The sequence below is a fragment of the Branchiostoma lanceolatum genome, chromosome 8, assembly GCF_035083965.1.
Source record: "Branchiostoma lanceolatum isolate klBraLanc5 chromosome 8, klBraLanc5.hap2, whole genome shotgun sequence".
NCBI classification, from domain to species: domain Eukaryota; kingdom Metazoa; phylum Chordata; class Leptocardii; order Amphioxiformes; family Branchiostomatidae; genus Branchiostoma; species Branchiostoma lanceolatum.
The window spans coordinates 18,208,105-18,226,870 of record NC_089729.1 but is presented as its reverse complement, the minus strand read 5'-3'; the positions used below and the strand labels follow the sequence as shown (position 1 = coordinate 18,226,870).

Here is an 18,766-nt window from a genome sequence, read left to right as displayed (position 1 = left end):
CGTAATATTACGAATGTATCTCTGAGTCAATGTATGTGTTTTTTCTCCAATTTAGGCCTAAGTCTAAGATGAGTTCTGAGAAACCCATGAAACACCTACAGTTTGAAGCAACTGATGTCAATGAGTTTGAATACAAGCTTAATTTGTAAGTTCTCAAAGACTTAGTTTAATTTACTTTCTTTTGTGTAGAGTGAACTTTGCCTACAAATAATTTGATGTTTCCATATACTTCTTTCTCAGCCAGCATTGTCATGTTGTACCCTTTTTCTAATGATACCCTCATAGTAACATCTAATTACAGTGGTTAGGTCACAATATTCTAGATCTTATGTTTTGTTACGTAATAATTTTGTTTGAAAATGTGCCTTCCAGAGCAATTGAACAATACCACAAGAGAATAAAATGGCTTCTCCAAGGGACCAAACGGGTGAGTGATTATCTAGACTTAAAAAAAGTAGTATGTTACTTTGTTCACCCTTCCACAGAATCTGTATATCGGACAAGTTCTCTTGCATTTTACTGTGGTGCATCTTTTTCAATAACTGTAATTATATTATCATGTTATGTTTTAATGTACTTTTTTTTTGGTGATATTTCTCCAGCACTTTGGTCTAGTGAAGGGTACCAGGGTCGCCGTTCTGATTGACACGTCAGATGCAAACTGTGCTTTCGGCAGGATCAACGCTTTCAAGGATGAAGTTGTGGTAAGTTCATGTGCAGTCAACCGTTACAGTAATACATTTCATGATTAAGATTTCCTTATCTTATTTGTAGATAGCCTATTATTTGAAATTGTAGTAAGTTCATATCACACTCAAGCATAATAGTGATACATTTTATGGTTTCAGAATTCAGATTCCTCTACTTTGTAAATTGCCTAGTAGTAAGATGTTAATTTGTGTGTTGCTTCTAACAGATTCAGCTTTGCATGAGGGAAGAGAAGTAGTTATAGCAGTTTGTATGTACCTGTTACAATGTATTGATGATCGACAATTTTACAAGTGTTTAGGCCACACCAATTTAATTTCTTGGTTAAAAGATTTTTTTTTTTTATAAAATTTTAGCAAAAATAAAATCATGAAAACAGAAGGCTGGGGTGAAAACTTGCACCTGACCCTGTTCACTCCCTGAAATTGTGTGCACCAAAGTACAAATTTTCCTCTGAGATTCTGTTTTTTCCTGTTGATTTTCCAATCTGGCATTTTTTTTTTTTTTAATTCCGTTAACCAAGAAATTAAAATGGTGTGGCCTTTGGGTAATGAGTGGTATATTTCTGCACCTGTAGCACCTGATAGACGAACAGCTGAGCACGAAGGACGGGCTGTACTTCATGTCCTTTGGCACAGATGTTCAGCCGCTCTGGGACAACGTCAGGGATGTCAATGTCAGAACGTAAGTAGCATTTCAATTTTCATGACAGTCAGGGCAGTATTGGTATCATCAGTAAATAAAATATCATGTTGATACGGACTACTTGAAAATTCCCGATTAAAGCATAGTTGTGAAAGATTACAGTGTGTAATTCTCTAACAAAGTCATAATCATAGTGCAATCTATGACAACAACACAGAGAGATAAAACATATATTCTTTTTTTCAATATCAGGACAAAATCAAGAAACCTATACCAACTTTATGGTACCTTTAGGAGGGTTGTTCAATAATATTTGAAATGAGGACACTTTCTATGAAATGATGGAAAGGGAATTTGCTTGATTGAGCTCATTCACTTAGTGTTTTCCGTGCAGACTTCAGGAGGCCCGTGAGTGGATGGCCAGGAGAGAGGGGACCGGGGGCTGTAACCTACTCAGAGCGCTGAAGAAGGTCCTGACGGTCAAGAAAGTCAACTACTTACTTATCATCTTGGGCAACTGGTGAGTGAAGTGTTGTTGACTTACTGGTGTCTCAACAACGTGAAATAAGCCAATTGCTGAATCAGCAGTATTTGAAGTAATCATACAAAGACAATTCTTAACAGATCAATCAACATAATTTCACCAGGGTACATAATTCCGCTGGGGGGTGTCCTTGTGGTGTAGTGGTCTGCGCTTCTGTTACTCATACCACGTCTGGTTCTGATTACTTGGAACCAGAAGGCCTGAGTTCAAGCCCCGGGTAGGACACCTCTGGACAAGAGGCGCATTGAGTTATACCAAATACTTTATAAAAATGGTACATACGTCTGAAGCATAATGGAAGTTAAACACACTCCACTGCCAGTGGACTAGCCCCCTGCTGCAGTGATTGCACCACAGTGTGGCCCAGGGCTATGAAACGGGGATGGGCACGGCCCTATACACCTTATGGTGTGGGAGGATCTTAACTTTAACTAACATAATTCCGCCACCCTGAAAAGATGCGTCTAAACGAATCTCCAACCAAACGTCCCCCAATAAAATACGTCTTCTGTATAATTATCTAAACTGTGCATTATGTTTTTCCACGTTGCAGATTGATGTGACCTGGCAGGTTAATATTAATGGAGGTTACTTGTTTTAAAATTCCCAATGATGATGTATGTTGCACAGATTATTTTGCATCTTTATTTAGAAACTGAGATAGTGAGAGATATGATCAGGCTGACATTAGGACAATAATTGGATGGTATCATTATATAATTAGTAACATTGTAATTATTGTTTTATCAGCCCCGACCAGACCACTGAGATCCTCTGTAACTACGTTGAGCAGTGCATGGTGGGAAGGGCGCTACCCATCCACACAGTTGCGTACGACAGCAGCAATCACATGTCCAATGTGAGTCTCCTTTCACTTTTATCGTCACGTTAAATGGACGTTTTCATGTATCATGTGTAGATATTGACAACTGTTTGGTCAGCACAGACAGTTAAAGGCACCCAGAGCATTTTATGAGGCTTGAAAACTGGAAATATCTTAGTTGCTGTAATCTTTATGAAATTGACATTTAATGCCACTGTTTACCACATCTGCCTGCGGATTTCTTATCAAAAGTGCTCAAAAGCGGCACAAAAATAAGCTGCATGGAGATCTTTTAATTAAACGCACCTAGAGTAAATATACAGTTACTATAGCCCCGCCTACCTCCGACAAAACGTAGAAATGCAAAATCAAAACATAAAAATGCAAATATTTGACGGACATGCAGTCACCCTTTTATTGGTCAAACCGTTAATTGTGATGGACAAGTCTATTAGGACTTGGATTTTCTATCATTCTTCACCACACAACAACAATATCGTATCTTTGCTCCTTTAATGTTGATATGTAATGGTATAGTGTTATTGAAACTTACTATGTGTAGGAATGACTAGAAATCAGATTTTCTAAATTCAAATTTCAAGCCTTATAAAACGCTCTTGATGTCTTTAAAGGATAATAATTATTAGACCAAGACAAAAGTTGCTCAAACAACTGGATAGATTCTGTAAACGGTCAGCATCCACTGTCTTTTATCAGTGACTGTGGATACCGTAGATAGTTGATGCTATCTGAAACGTCTGACTGATAGCAAAATCTATCCAGTTGCTTGAGTAACGAATTGTAATGTTTATCATATCATCGGCATGTCTGACTTTCTGTTTGAATGTTTGTTTCTATATCAACCCACCAATGTAGGTGACACTGAGAACCCTTGCTGAGAGATCTGGGGGGAGATACCATTGTTACGCTTCCGGCTGCACGGTATGATCCAGCTTTTATATCACTCAGAAGTCAGAAGTCTATTTTGTTTGACTAATCATTATACATGGCTACACAGCGCATTATCAAGATGTCTATTCGACTTTTCAAATAGCATTTAATCGCTTGATACATATGAAATTTTATGCATTTAAAACTTTTACATTTACCATACAAAAGTTTCAGCTACATGTAGCATCCACTGTCTTTTGTCTGAGTCACTGACTAAGTGGATGCTGTCTGAAAAGTCTGACCGTTTACAAAACTTAAAAATCCAGTTGCTTGAGTAACTTTTGTACACAGTATTATCTTACCACTCGGATGTTTAACCTTCATCGATTTAACTTTTAAGTTGAATAGATAAAAGCTTTGATATAATATCTATACTAAACATAATTCCACCAGGGTACATAATTCCGCTAGCCTTTGTTTACACATTTTGTCAAGCTCTTCGCTGGAGGTTACTGACCCCCAGGGGGCTGGCGGTAACAGGACCGGCCGGCCGCTAGGAGCGCGATTTGTCAGGCTAATAATTCCGCCACCCTGAAAAGATGCATCCAAACAGATCTCCAACCGAACGTCCCCCAGTATAGTGCACTCCTGTATATCTAAACTGTCCATACCAGGGGTGCTGCACTAAAGATCTCTCAAAGCCACTGTTTTTCACGGTGGCGGATTTATGTAACCCGGCGGAATAATGTTAACGGAGGTTACATTTCTGTAGGAGCAAATCTACACAGGCACGGACATCAGTACCCTCCTGCGGGAGTCCAAGAGAGCTCAGGACGTCATCGCCAAGATCAAGGAGATGAGGACAGGCATGATGGGAGATGCCCTCATCAGCATCATGAACGAGGTAAGTGTAGCAAGGAATCCTGGGATATGATTGTAATGAACATCAACTTGAAGGTAAATGTTTGTGTATGGTTTAATGAAAACTAAGAGGTTTACTCGAAATCTCGAAACTTTGTCATGAAAAATATAAAAGTTTTGCCCTGAACGTTTGATATGTTGGTAAATTGGATCGTGCCATTTCAGATCTCGTATGAGGTGGAGAAGCTTCCCCAGTCCAGGTTCCTGCCCCGCCCTCCCAATCACAGCGGACCACTCAACATCGAGACTCCAAACTTCCAGCCAAAAACCTCCGAGGTTTGGCTGAAGACTAATGGGCTGAAAGGTGAGTTACTGTTGAAAAAACTACAGAATGTTGGACAAATACTTAGTAGCTTGGATGCCAGACCCACCGCGCTAGATGATAACCCCTTTGGCCAGCACTATCTATCCCGTACAATACATGTAGCTAGAGGTCATGATCATGTGCCAACTGTGGTAGCGGGGCCATAAGGCTTTCCTAGCCTAACGGGTTAGTGTGTAGCGTGGAGGTCTGGCAACCAGGGTAATGATATCTAACAATTACTAGTCAGACTAAGTGTAAGTGATACATTAGAATTAAGATGTTGAATTACTAGCCTAAGGTTAATTATTTTGTATCCAGTTGTTTGTTTGCTTGTGTTGTTGTAGAAGACCCTACGAAAGTCGCTGCACTTTTCTTGTGTCAATAAAGCCTGCTGTAGTCAGTACTAGTGCTGCGTACCTAAACGTAACATCAGGTACAGGTACAGGTTTAGAACAGTACAGAGGTTTAGGTCCGAACCTGTACCTGTACCTGAACAATTTTTCTGAACTTCTTCAATATTGACAGAAACATATTAAATAAACTATTGACAACTCATCAGTATCTTTATTCAAAGAACTACATGTAACTAGTTTTCCTACCGCCAAACTCCCTTGGCCTTACTACCAAAACTCCCAGCCTTCCTGAATGATCTGTTGCATATTAGTTACGCTGGTCCAAGGTGTCAATTTGGTCACGATTGGTGTTGCATGAGGTTAGGAGATCAGTCACAAAATAAGCCCATGTTGGTGTAAATTTATATCGGTGCAGTACAGGTACTTCATGATCCGGTATTTAGGACCTGTACCTAACCGATTTTTACGGTACAGTACTGGTACACAGAACCCGTAGGCAGCACTAGTCAGTACCGAATAATTTGAATGTTCGACTGTTTTGTCTTGACTAGGTAAGAAGCTGAACCTGTACCAGGTGTTGTCACCTAACGCCTTCTCACCCATCGAGGAGTTCATCCCTGTCATCAAGAAGGTCGTCACTTCCCAGGTTCATGAGGTACGGAAAAGTACATTGTAACGTGACATTGTATTGATGCATAGTTTACCTGTTTGCTGTAGAATCATTTATTTTCACAGGATTTTTGTGGCATAAAAAACATACGGTGTTATCATTTCACAGTGGTGAGCCACCGTGAAAACCGCAAAAGTAAAAAACAATACTACAGTGTCAAGATTTAATAGCAACCCAAGCAATATTAGGGCCCGAACATCGGATTTTGAAAGTCAATTTATTTAGTCATTTCTATACATGATTAGTTCAAACAACACTATCACAATGTATAGCGACGTCCATGATACAAAAATACTACGTTGTTGTTATGTGAGAATTCACTGAAAATCATGGTCGTAGTTTTTGTAGGCTCACAAAACTAAGGGGATCATCGTACGGCACGATTTTGTGTGGTTTTAAAATGAAGCTATTGCGCAAATGTGCTAAACAGTGTTCCATAAAGATTTCAGCATTTTTATTTCAATATTTTGGGCCCTGATATTGCTTTGATTGCCTTTAAAGTACATGTATGTAAATTTCATCTTAATGCTTAGATTTTTAAAAGAACTGAAAAAATTATATGAATTTCAGGACTTCCATATCTGTGAAGTTTTGAAGTATATAAGACTGAATCAGATGCTTCTTTGATTCATTGAACAATTTCCGCCATTTTGTATCCCAGAAATCCATGGCCCAGTTCCAATGGCATGATGGGACAGTGAAGAACGTCCACGTGGACCCCACCATGCTGTACGACTACCAGAAGAGGCTGGGCGCCATCGTCAAGACGTACGAGAGGCGCGTGGACTGGCTCTCTAGCGGTAGTCGCAGGATCTGGGGTACGGTTTGTGAGAACCGAGTGGTCATCTTGGTGGACTTGTCGATCATGAACGCTAACTACCTGATCCACGTTCAGCACTCCCTCAGACTACTGCTAGAGGAACAGATGGGCAACAAGGCCTACTTCAACATCGTGGCGTAAGGATGTCATTATGTTTTCATTAGATACATATAGTGGTGCGTACCTAAACCCCGGACCTGTTCCGGACCTGTTCATAACCTTTATGTTCAAGTAAAAAAAAAACCTAAACATCTGGAATCAAGTCCGAACTTGAAAAAAAATCTCTCGCTTTTACACTCCTTTTTTATTTAAACCATCTTAAAGCTTCCTTAGATCGTGAAATTTGCACTGGAAAAACATGAAGACATTGCTGTTTTGTGTTTATAACTGAACTTCTGCATTAATTACTGACTGTATGTAATTCCGCATATTAACGGGGGCCGCCCGAACATCGCACGCTTCCGAACATCGCACGGATTTTTTACTGATCTTATTTTGCATAAGTACGCCGTGTTTGTGTCCAATGACTATGCTGATAAGGAAGGTAAATAACCCAAGTTCATGCACATAATTGTCATTTACATTCAAAACATATGTGTACATATTCATTTCTTGTTTTGTCGAAAAGTAGTATTTTGACAATAATGATGGCAACGCTGAGTAGAGGGTCACTGCGTAGCTAGACGGCCCGGCACCTAAATATACGACCTGTGCCAAGCAGATACATAAGTCACACAGCTGTCATACACATAAGAAAAATAATTTCATAAAACACTAAAAATTTGGGTCTTTAAGTGTTTGTTGAGAAGAAAACCGACCAAAGAAAAACAACGTAAACATTGCTGTCGTCTGACGACGTTGTTTTCCCGCCATTTTTTTGGGCCGCGATGGTGGCGGAACGATTCAACGCACAGTTTTGTTACGCTCTAACATGTGATTGGTACCGTCTATGAAAACGAAACTGAATACAGAGATGGCGAAGATGTTTCCCAATAAGTAGACGGAGTATTGTTGATGTAAGCGGTGTCATTTTTTCGTAATGATTTCATAAGTCGGGCCGCATTCAATATGTACGTCGGGCCGCGTAGTAGCCTATTTCCCGTGGGAACATGAGCTGGGATGCGTTAGATATAGCCCTTCTCACATGACGTTAGAAGTGCACACAGTCAAAATTTTCCGGTCAAAAGAAAGCTAAAATATAGCAGACTTTAAGCCTTATTTACATTTCCCTAACTTCATCACCAACTTCCGAAGAGAGCAAAATTACCAAAGCGTACTAAGTTAGGCACACTATCTGGCGTAGCACTAAATCAGAAGGCACGTTCGTGAAAATGTCTCACAGCGTCTTCCGCATGTAACGCGGAGCATGAAGGGCCCATGAACAGTATGAATACATTTCTTGTCCAAGTATGGTCTTTAGATGAATGTGTTCAAAATTCATTCATTAAAACCTGACCACTCTCTGGCAACCAGCAATGGAGCGCCGTGAGTTCCAGCGCGTAAAAAAACGTCCGATGGTTGGGCACCCCCCGTTATAGTTTTCAAATTGCACGTAGAATATATGCCGATATGCAATTTTACATGAAACAGGAAAAAAATATTCGTAGCACACATATTCCATTGGTTCAAGTCTGGACTTTCAAGTCCGAACCTGATCCTAAACCTCTGGACTCGAGTCCAAACCTAAACCTAAACTCTGGTTTAGGTACGCACCACTTAGATTCATAAAGTCTGGTTCCTAGATTGGCATCATTCCCTACTTGTTGAATTTGTTCAGTACTTCCTCATTCACAAAAATTTACATTTCGAAAGCAAAAGTTTTTCTGGATTGGTATATCTTAAATTCTTAAAAAATGTTTAACTTGGTTAGTTACTTGCATATTTAGCTGTTGGCCGCCTTATTGAAGTATATATTTACAAGGACGTCAAATTTTAATATAGTCTTTCCAATCTTGCAGGTTCGGAAGTGTGATGAAGTCCTGGAAGAAATCCCTGCAGCCGCCAACACCTGAAAACCTTCAGAATGCATGGAGGTTTGTTTGTTTGTTTGTTTGTTTGTTTGTTTGTTTGTTTGTTTGTTTGTTTGTTTGTTTGACCCTTTGTTTATTCATGATAAGCTCAAATCGGCACGCAGGCCGCTTTTCCTTGAGGTCATGAGGGAAGAGGTAAGGGTCAGATACAATATAAAAGAGATACACATTCATTTGAGGTGAGTTCAGGAAAGGTTTGAAATTTTTTTTCTCAGACTACTAAATTTTCAGTTCTAAGGAAAATGACATAGACATTTTGGTGGCCATTCCAAAATTACTTTCACTCAATCCGAAAGTGTTAGGCATATTAACCTTCTCCCTGTTGCCTAACTCTGTAACCAATAGAGAATGGGGTGCCAAATGCCTACTTCAGTGTGCTACAGGTTAGGTTTTTCCAGAACGTCCTTTGGAGACCCTTAATCTAATGCGAGAGCGCAAAAAAAAACAAGAAGGGCCGAAAAAAACAAGATGCCTAGATTTGAAATACATGTATAATAGTCGACAACACATGTTAGGACACAAATTGAATGAGAGAACACAGTGTAACAACTAACAATTCTTTTATTCATCAGGAAAACAGCAATAATTTGAATAAATCAGTTGGAGTTGAACAGCAGTTGTTGTCCTGTTTCTTTCCATATCCCATTGATTTTGCAGGCCTGCAGAAACATAGTATATTAAAAAGGAACTCTTTGGTCATAGTCACAGGCAGTGGAATATCTTGTTTTTTTTCTGTGAACAGACCAAAATCAATGCGCGCGCGGACGTCATCCATTAAAATTACTTGGTGTAGCCTTAGGCAAAACATAGAATATTGCACATTAGCACAATGTCATATAGTTTGTAATTTGGTTAGAACACTCAACACTCATGTTCATCAAGATTTTAGCGGTGACTAACAGATTCTCTTTCTGTGTCGTTAGTTGGGTTCTGAACCTGGAGTGCGGAGGCAGCAGGAACTTCCTGGAAGGGTACAAGTACGCGGTGGAGAACGATCTGGACGAGAAGTTTCACACCGCAGCACAGGGAGTGTACCTGTTCACCAGCGGGGTGCCTGATCAGGAGGAGGTCAGTGCCTGATTTTTGTGGACATATATCAGGGATTGAGAAAAAAGACTACTATCAAAGGTCCTTTGCAGTATTTTGAAGTTTTATTACTTATTACATGTACAATTATTTCTTATTTTGCTACAGTTTTGTTAATCTGTTTCTGTATTGATGAGTAGCCGCTGTGACCTTGGTGCTGATTGGCTATCAAATGTCTTATCCTTGGTGCTGATTGGTCATCAAAAGCCACAATAACTCTTAATGTTCGTGGTGATTGGCTGCTTACAAGTGCTGTCCTTGGTGCTGATTGGTCCCCACAACTGCATGCTGTTTCATTAACAAGATTTTCTCATTTCTAGTTCCTTTGCATAGTTTACAACTGTTGAGTTATTGTAATTTAAACTCATATGCCAGTTTTCTTGTGTTCCCAGGATGTAATCTGTTCGTACATTGCTGAGACGTGTGGTGGGAATGACCTGAAGCTACACTGTATCCTGTTCAGCGCCGATGACAACATTACCTCAGGCACCATGCCTGGTCGCTATGCCAACATCAACAAAACCGCAGAGGCCCTGAAGAACATGGCGCACACCGGTCGCGGCAGGTTCCACTGGTTCAATGAATCAGGTCAGCATTTTTTTCACAGGTTTTTAAGTTCAGCTAAAAGATAGCTAACGGGGGGTGCCCTAAGATGTCACGCGCCCTAACATGGCACAGATTTTTTTGTAATGATTTTGTGAGTCTGGCCGCATTCAATACGTACGTTGAGCCGCGCGCACAGTGCATTTTAGTCTATTCCCCATGAAAATATGAGCTGGGATGCGCTAGACATAGTCCTAACGCAAAGCGTGAAGGGCTCATGAACAATATGAATGCATTTCTTATCCAAGTATGGTCTTCAGATGACTATGTTTTAAGTTCATTCATTAAAACCTGACCACTCTCTGGCAACCAGCGATGGAGCGCCGTGAGTTTGAGCGCGTAAAAAAACGTGACATCTTAGGGCACCCCCCATTATAGGTTTTTTTTGTCAAGGTAAATGTAGTCCCATAGCCTTTTTGAGGCCATAGGGGCAGTGGGTTGTTATCCACTGTGTCTAGGACAACCCTACCCTCTCCTTTCATTGCCATTTACCTCCCCAACCGAAGTCAGGTACCCATTTACACCTGGGTGGAGTAAGGATGTAAGTCCTGGTAAGTGCCTTTCCCAAGGGCACAACATTGGTGGCATTTCAGGCTATTAGAACCCAGGATCTCTGAGTTATTAGCCAAATACGTTACGCCAACACAATGTCTTTTTTTAATATCCACTGTAATACATTTTTTTTAGTTCAGTTAACCAGATTTCTTTACAAGCAATCCAATACTTAAACAGATTTTTGATGCAGATTTATATTTCATTTTTTTACCTTTGTTCTGTTGTGATGGTCTTTCTGTGGGAATGTCCCTGTGGTGAAGTGGTCTGCGCTTCTGGTACTTGCCACATCTGGTTCAAATTACTTGGATCAGAAGACCCGGGTTCAAGCCCCTGGTTAGGACACTCCTGGACAAGAGGCGCATTGAGTCATACCAAAGACTTTATTAAAAAAATGGTACATACTTCTGAAACAGTATGGAAGTTAAACACACTCCACTGCCAGTGTACTAGCCCCCTGCTGCAGTGATTGCACCACAGTGTGGCCCAGGGCTATGAAACGGGGATGGGCACCGCCCTATATGGTGTGGGAGGATTTTAACTTAACTCAACTTAATGGTTTTTCTGTAGGCATTATCGAGTCTGACGACATCACTGCTGTGCTGAACGAGAGAGATCGGGCTGTCAACTATTCTCAGAAGGTAAGGGAGAAATTTTGTGAATGGAAAATACATTAAAAAATAATTGTCACGATTCTATGAACTCTCCTTAAAATTGTAGAGTCAGTCCATAATATTATACAATCATGATGGATTTGTACATTTAATAGAAACATCAGCAAGTCTTTCATACATGCTCCTAAGTAGTGCTGCGGACCGGTACTGCGGACCGGTACTGTACCGTAATAATTGATTAGGTGCAGGACCGAAATACTGGATCATGAAGTACCGGTACTGTACAGATATAAATTTACACCAAGTATGTGCTTATTTTGTGACTGATCTCCTGACCTCATGCAACACCAAACGTGACCAAAGTGATACCTTGGAACAGCGTACAATGTAATTAATATGCAACAGATCATTCAAGCAGGCCGGGAGTTTTGATAGCAAGGCCTAGGGAGTTTGGCAGTAGGAAACCTAGTTATGGTCTTTAGATAAAGATACTGACAAATTGAAAACAGTTTATTTGTGTTTCTGTCATTAGTGAAGAAGTTCAGAAGAACACATGTTGCTTTTTCAAATTGTTCAGGACTGGTACAGGTACAGGTCCGGACCTGAACCTAAACCTCTGTACCTGATGTTACGTTTAGATACGCAGCACTACATGTACTCCTAAGGCAAGGAAATGAATGCGATGACACTATATACTACTACTTTTATCTGGACATGTACAGGGGGTGAGGGAAAGGCATTGCCTGTTCCCCCTGTCCTGGCCTGAGGTGATGAACTTGAAATAGATGAATAAATAAACTACAGCTAGATGATGTCCTGTTATGTTTTTCCAACCAGTGTGCAATGCTGGTGGATTCAGTCAAGAGAAGAGCAGAAGAAAGGAGAGCACTAAAGTACCATCAGGTATGTGTACAGCCTATGCTAGTTATTCTCGCTACCTATCTGATACAATGTGCATTAAGGTCTCATTCCTGTATTACTCCGAGTGGGTACTCTATAAGAGTCCGTTGCCCAAAAAATGAACGGCTGCATGAACGTGTCTTTATATCGGTGGAAAGTTCCCTTTTAGCCAGCCCAACTGATCTCAAGCGTCAAACTGATGAAAGCTTGTTGTATCTGAAGAAATTAGCCGGTAAAGTTGAGCAGCCGCGCGCAAGGTTGGACGTCCAAGGTCTTGCATTTCGGGTGATGCGGTCGAGCGCTTACAGCTAGAAAATGCCTTTTTTGGGGGTGTAGCTAAGCTACATGTGTATAAACAGAGATTTGATGTAGTGAAGTTGTCGCGGCAATTTTTGGGCATGATCTAGGGTAAATATTCTCAACAAAGAAAGAATGACATTGGTGCATTTCCTATAGCTTCATTACGAACGCGCCCATATAAAACACGTATTATAACATGTAAGCCTATGGGGCGAAAAAACTCATGAATGAGACCTTAAACTAATTGCAGAAAACTCATTCTTTTTATATTTTCCAGTCACGAAGGCAAAAGTGTTGTAACTTACAAACATGTACATGTAAATACTAAATGAAATTTAAGCATTGACCATTTCATTATTGTATAGTTTCTATGTCTAACATGTTTTTTCACTTAGGCCCTGGCTATTGAGAATGGTCATCAAGACAGGAAAATGCTTAACAAAAGACCAAAGTCTGCTGAGAAAAAGGCTCTTATCCCTCCCAAACCTACTCAGCTCTTCTTGGCCAGAAAGGTAAGATTTAAAGTGTGACTGTATCATTTTCTGATGATGCTAATAGTAATATCAGCAAGAGAGGATTTTGATCAGTAAACTATATATATTCTCTGGCTCAAACACTCTTTGTGATCCATTCTATATAACGAAACCCATGCCCCTTTTCCTTCACTGTTCAGTGGATATACATGTATTACTATCTTAAGCCCCCCTCTCACTGGAGCCGCGCCACGCTGGCGGCAGCGTTGCGTCCTAAAATGGATTTGTGTCACCATTGACTTCATAATGGGAATATCATTCAAAACATACAAGTATGACCAAAAAGACAACAAAACACACAAAGCTTTAAAGGATTCGTTTTTTTTTAAATTTATTAAGTGCTTTGCCAATTCGATCGGCCGAATCAACGACGCCAGCGTGCCGCGGGTCCAGTGAGAGGGGGGCTTAACAACCAGTATCACTATTGACATTACTGTGTTTTTACTATTTGTTTATTTCTCCCTCCATCTCTTAGCAACTCCTGGAAAACAAAGACACAGACTCCCCGGATAAACAGAAACCATGGCGACCGCAAAGTGCCAAGGCAACCATTCCAGGAGGTGGGTTATGTTTGTTTGTTTTTTCATCAGTGATGAGTTTTATTGCAATTTTTTCCAGCATATAACCTCTGCAAACTGTGTAAGTATTATATGTGTTGTTGTTTTTGCGCTGTCTCAACTGAATGAGTATCTTTGTCTCACACAACTGGTAAATCACCTTTACATGTAGGTGTAACACACCAGTTTTGTACAACAGGTACAAGTTTAATAAGGCTGGACTGTAAGGTTTGATCCACTCACACCAGGATGGCCCCTTATTCTGTACGATAAGTGTAGTGGGTTCTCCAGGTGTAATCTCCTCAAACACAGAAATAAATAAATGAAATTCCTGGAATTAAAATCAGCAAACTACAGACTAGGTGTCCCTGTGGTGTAGTGGTCTGCGCTTTTGTTACTTACGACATCTGGTTCTGATTACTTGGAACCAGAAGGCCTGAGTTCAGCTCCCGGGTAGGACACCTCTGGACAAGAGTCATACCAAAGACTTATGAAACAGTAGGGAAGTTAAACACACTCCACTGCCAGTGGACTAGCCCCCTGCTGAAGTGATTGCACCACAGTGTGGCCCAGGGCTACGAAACGGGGATGGGCACCGCCCTATACACCTTATGGTATGGGAGGATTTTAACTAACTAACTAACTAACAGCCTAGTTGTCATTACATGATTGACAGATTGTCTCTAAGATTTTGATTTCCCTTTCTTGCTGTAGTTTCATCTTCTCATGCTGGCTGTCTGGGTGAGAAAGTCCCTCCCAGCAAGAAGTCTGGCCGACCTGCAACACAAGTCTTCTATACAGAAGTGGGCAATGATGTCGGTAAGGACAAAAAACTTAATCTTATCCTTCGTATCCTTCCTGTAATATTGCAGTTACAAAGTCATACAAATGTACATGGACATTTAAAGGCATCCAGAGCATTTTATGAGGCTTGAAACTTGAACTTGAATAAAAACTCCAATTTCTAGTCATTCCTTCACATTAGAAGTTTCAACAAGAGTTCTACGACCTCATACCTTCGCCAAATGATTTTAACCTATGACTGACGTATTAGGAGTGTGTCTCATCAATTATAAATCATACCAGTTGATCGTCTTCACACAAATAACATAAGTTGTCCAAAGTATGAGCTTAACAAAGAATGTTATGCTAACATTTATCAATCATGCATATGAGGTCCTTTTTTGCATGATTGATTCAATGGTGTTCACATTCACACAACTTCCACATGCCACAAGTATGAAATTGCCGTCCGTTATTTACTAGTATGGAATTAAAGTAGTTTCTCATTAATTATGCAAATTAGGCCTACATTTGCATATTTTCTATCTATCAACATTTCTATCTTCCTCGGTTACAAATGTCACATATTTGGATAGTCATATCATGGAACACAGCGGGTTTTTAAAATTACCTCATTAATTATGCAAATAAGAATCTGATTTGCATAATCATCATCCAATCATACCAAGCATCACGTAAGCTATCTACATACCATAAATCATGACCATCCATCAAGCCCACCTTGAGTTATAGTATATTCTCATTAATTATGCAAATGATGTCTTCATTTGCATAGTTGATATCTATATATACTACATCCACCCTTCATCAAATACTTCTTCAGCAATACATATCCATACTCCATGTACAACCTCCATGTACACCATACAGTATGACGTATACTAATAAATCACCTCTTCCTTCCTAGATATAACATGGTTAACCCACCTACCCTGAACACCGTCCTATCCCCATGCTGTGACACACCACTACTGATTGTTCTTCGAATTCCTGATGTAAGGCAGTGTATATCCAATTTTGGTCTGCTTCCACCAAATTCCACACCACTTTCTGCTGCTAGCTTTCTCATACCACTGCCGACAGCTTGAGTGACAAGCCAATTTGTCCCAACTATTAAGTTTCCTGCATCCCACATGACAAATAGGCAACCCTACCACTTATCCTTGACCCCTCGAAACAACACCGGCAACACGTCCCAGGCAGAACACAATGCTCTAGCATACAATATAACACCTTTTTACACTTTTCTAGTTAATTATGCAAAGCACTTCGCCCAAAATCTAACCATCTTGAGATTTCCCACATACACACCGACACACCAACTACGACAACAAACCATCCAGGCGTTCTCGGCTTATTCTGTTCACTAACAGACACACAGACAAGCATCAACGAATAACCTTCTTGACGAAGTTAATAACACTATATCGATATTAGAGGAGCAAAGATACGATGTCGTTGTGTGGTGAGAACTGATAGAATATCCAAGCCCTAATAGACTGATCCTGACTGTCCATCACAATTAACGGTTCGACCAATAAGAGAGTGACTGCATGTCCGTCAAATATATGCATTTCTATGTTTTGACGGAGGTGGGTGGGGCTACAGGGCTCGAAATACTGGGTGCATGTGCACCTGTGTGCACCCAAAATTGGAGCTGTGCACCTAATTTTTGACTGTAGGTGCACTGGTGCACCTAGATATTTTTGTAGGCTATAGAGTAAAGGTACCATTGTACACTAGTAAACAGTATCTGATTCAGAAAAAGCAATAGAACCCTTTGTTGCACTTTATTTGATGTATTACTTGTTTGAAATTTGATTACAGATTGTGAAGTTCTTGATTACAATCATAAGAGCATAATATGGCATTAAACTGTAATTATGTTTTGCTGACATTCAACTTTATTTTATGTGGTGCACCCAATTTTTTTTCTGTGCACCTAATTCTCTTGGTTGGGTGCACCAGTGCACCTATTTCCAAAAATGAATTTCGAGCCCTGGGCTATGGTATCGGTCTATTTACACTAGGCGCGTGAAACTAAAAGATCACCATGTAGCTTATTTTTGTGCTGCTTCTGAGCACTTTTGATAAGAAATCTGCACGCAAATGCGGTAAACAGTGGCATTAAATGTCAATTTCATAGAGATTACAGCATTCCCCCAACTAGAATATTTCCAGTTTTCAAGCCTCATAAAATGCTCTGGGTGCCTTCAAAGCTGTATACAAGATTTTTATTACTTATCCATGACAACAGAATCCATATATAGCACTTTCAAGAAATTTATGACTTCATGATTAAGCAAAGAAGATAAGGTTTTGGTAAAGTATGTTTGCCTGAGATTGACTCTCCTAATGTGTAATATGTTTTAAGCATTTTAGATAACAGTTTCCAAAATCCTAACTATCCCTACCATACATGTTTAACCTTTAAGGCCCTGTCACAAATAAGAAATTCAGCTTGGCAGAGGTATTGGCGAGCTTCAAATGTGCATTTTCGGCCGAAGTACAGTCGACGTCCTGTCGATTATGCGGGCTTTGGGCGATTTTTAGAAATAAAGGTTGATCCAAATATTGGCCTTTTACCAGGTTACGATACTGACTTCGTCCATGTCCAAGAGATGGTACCATCTCATGGGGGATTTTTAGTGTTCGACAGAAGTCGCCCGAGATTTTCATTGGAAAATACAGTCGACGTTCGGGTGATTTTGACATTCGTCGAGCTTCGGGCAATCTGCAAAGTCGGCGGACGCTCGCAGGAATTTTGACGTCTGCTTTAGCACACTGAAGAAGCCTTTTGGCACCCAATTCCCCATTGGTTACAGAGGTAGGCAGCAGGGAGAAGGTTAAAGAAAAAGTAAAACCCCCACAAACGTTTACTCTATTACTTCTGTACCCAGGTGTTGTTTTCCGCCAGTATCCTAAGGAAAAAAGTGTGAGGAAACACATTCGACAACCCATCATTCCTGACATGGAGGAGATCATCACTACCAAACAGGTAAACAACAACAAAAACAAAAAAACAAGTCTGACATTGCCCCTATACAAGAACAGAAGAATTGTGCATATTGAAATCAATACAGTATAGACAAGACTTCTCACAAAGTCTCCTAATTGTGTCATATAACATTATTTGTGTGAATGGATTGGTTAAACATAAGTTTTTCTGTTTGAAAGTTGTTCTAACTTGTGTGTTCTGTTTTTATTAGTGTCTGAAGAAGTTGATTTTTACTGTTTGAAAGTTGTTGTTCTAACTTATGTGTTCTGTTTTTACCAGTGGATGAAGAAGTTGATTTTTACTGTTCAAAAGCTGTTGTCCCAACTTATGTGTTCTGTTTTTATCAGTGGCTGAAGAAGTTAATTTTTACCGTTTGTAACTTGTTGTCCCAACTTGTGTGTTCTGTTATTATCAATCGGGCTTAAGAATTTGATTTTTACTGTTTGAAAGTTGTTGTCCTAACTTATGTGTTCTGTTTTTACCAGTGGTTGAAGAAGTTAATTTTTACTGTTTAAAAGTTGTTGTCCCAACTTGTGTGTTCTGTTTTTAACAGTGGCTTAAGAAGTTGATTTTTACTGTTTGAAACTTGTTGTCCCAACTTGTGTGTTCTGTTACTATCAGTGGCTTAAGAAGTTGATTTTTACTGTTTGAAAGTTGTTGTCCCAACTTGTGTGTTCTGTTTTTACCAGTGGTTGAAGAAGTTAATTTTTACTGTTTGTAACTTGCTGTCCCAACTTGTGTGTTCTGTTATTATCAGTGGCTGAATAAGAAGTTAATTTTTACTGTTTGTAACTTGTTGTCCTAACTTGTGTGTTCTGTTTTTATTAGTGGCTGAAGAAGTTAATTTTTACTGAAAGTTATTTGAAAGTTATTGTTCTAACTTGTATGTTCTGTTTTTATCAGTGGCTAAAGAAGTACAGTCTCCTAAAGCTGGGGTTAGATCTCCACAAACTGTGTGCTGGACCAGACTGCACCCATGACAAGAGGAAAGTGGGAACTCTGCATAGGAGGGTAGCTGCAAAGTTAGTGTTGATGATGATTTTAAACTCCTCCTTGTTGCTCTGTATAGTTGTTGTTGTTGTTGTTTTGCATTATTCTTCTGATTACAGT

At 39.9% G+C, this 18,766-nt stretch overlaps 1 protein-coding gene across 2 annotated transcripts in view; it reads left to right on the top strand.

Moving 5' to 3' along the window:
• Nucleotides 1–18,766, top strand: part of LOC136440116 (von Willebrand factor A domain-containing protein 3A-like) — a 40,050-nt gene that overhangs the window by 4,016 nt on the left and 17,268 nt on the right. For both annotated transcript variants that reach the window (XM_066435955.1, XM_066435956.1), the window contains exons 4-24: nucleotides 56–145; nucleotides 373–427; nucleotides 603–704; nucleotides 1,286–1,392; nucleotides 1,748–1,873; nucleotides 2,648–2,756; nucleotides 3,597–3,662; nucleotides 4,384–4,515; nucleotides 4,698–4,836; nucleotides 5,741–5,844; nucleotides 6,521–6,816; nucleotides 8,638–8,712; nucleotides 9,633–9,777; nucleotides 10,188–10,383; nucleotides 11,521–11,591; nucleotides 12,402–12,467; nucleotides 13,160–13,276; nucleotides 13,773–13,857; nucleotides 14,569–14,673; nucleotides 17,559–17,656; nucleotides 18,560–18,678. In XM_066435955.1, coding sequence (XP_066292052.1) covers nucleotides 56–145; nucleotides 373–427; nucleotides 603–704; nucleotides 1,286–1,392; nucleotides 1,748–1,873; nucleotides 2,648–2,756; nucleotides 3,597–3,662; nucleotides 4,384–4,515; nucleotides 4,698–4,836; nucleotides 5,741–5,844; nucleotides 6,521–6,816; nucleotides 8,638–8,712; nucleotides 9,633–9,777; nucleotides 10,188–10,383; nucleotides 11,521–11,591; nucleotides 12,402–12,467; nucleotides 13,160–13,276; nucleotides 13,773–13,857; nucleotides 14,569–14,673; nucleotides 17,559–17,656; nucleotides 18,560–18,678 — 2,403 coding nt within the window. The remainder of the gene's footprint in view (nucleotides 1–55; nucleotides 146–372; nucleotides 428–602; nucleotides 705–1,285; nucleotides 1,393–1,747; nucleotides 1,874–2,647; nucleotides 2,757–3,596; nucleotides 3,663–4,383; nucleotides 4,516–4,697; nucleotides 4,837–5,740; nucleotides 5,845–6,520; nucleotides 6,817–8,637; nucleotides 8,713–9,632; nucleotides 9,778–10,187; nucleotides 10,384–11,520; nucleotides 11,592–12,401; nucleotides 12,468–13,159; nucleotides 13,277–13,772; nucleotides 13,858–14,568; nucleotides 14,674–17,558; nucleotides 17,657–18,559; nucleotides 18,679–18,766) is intronic.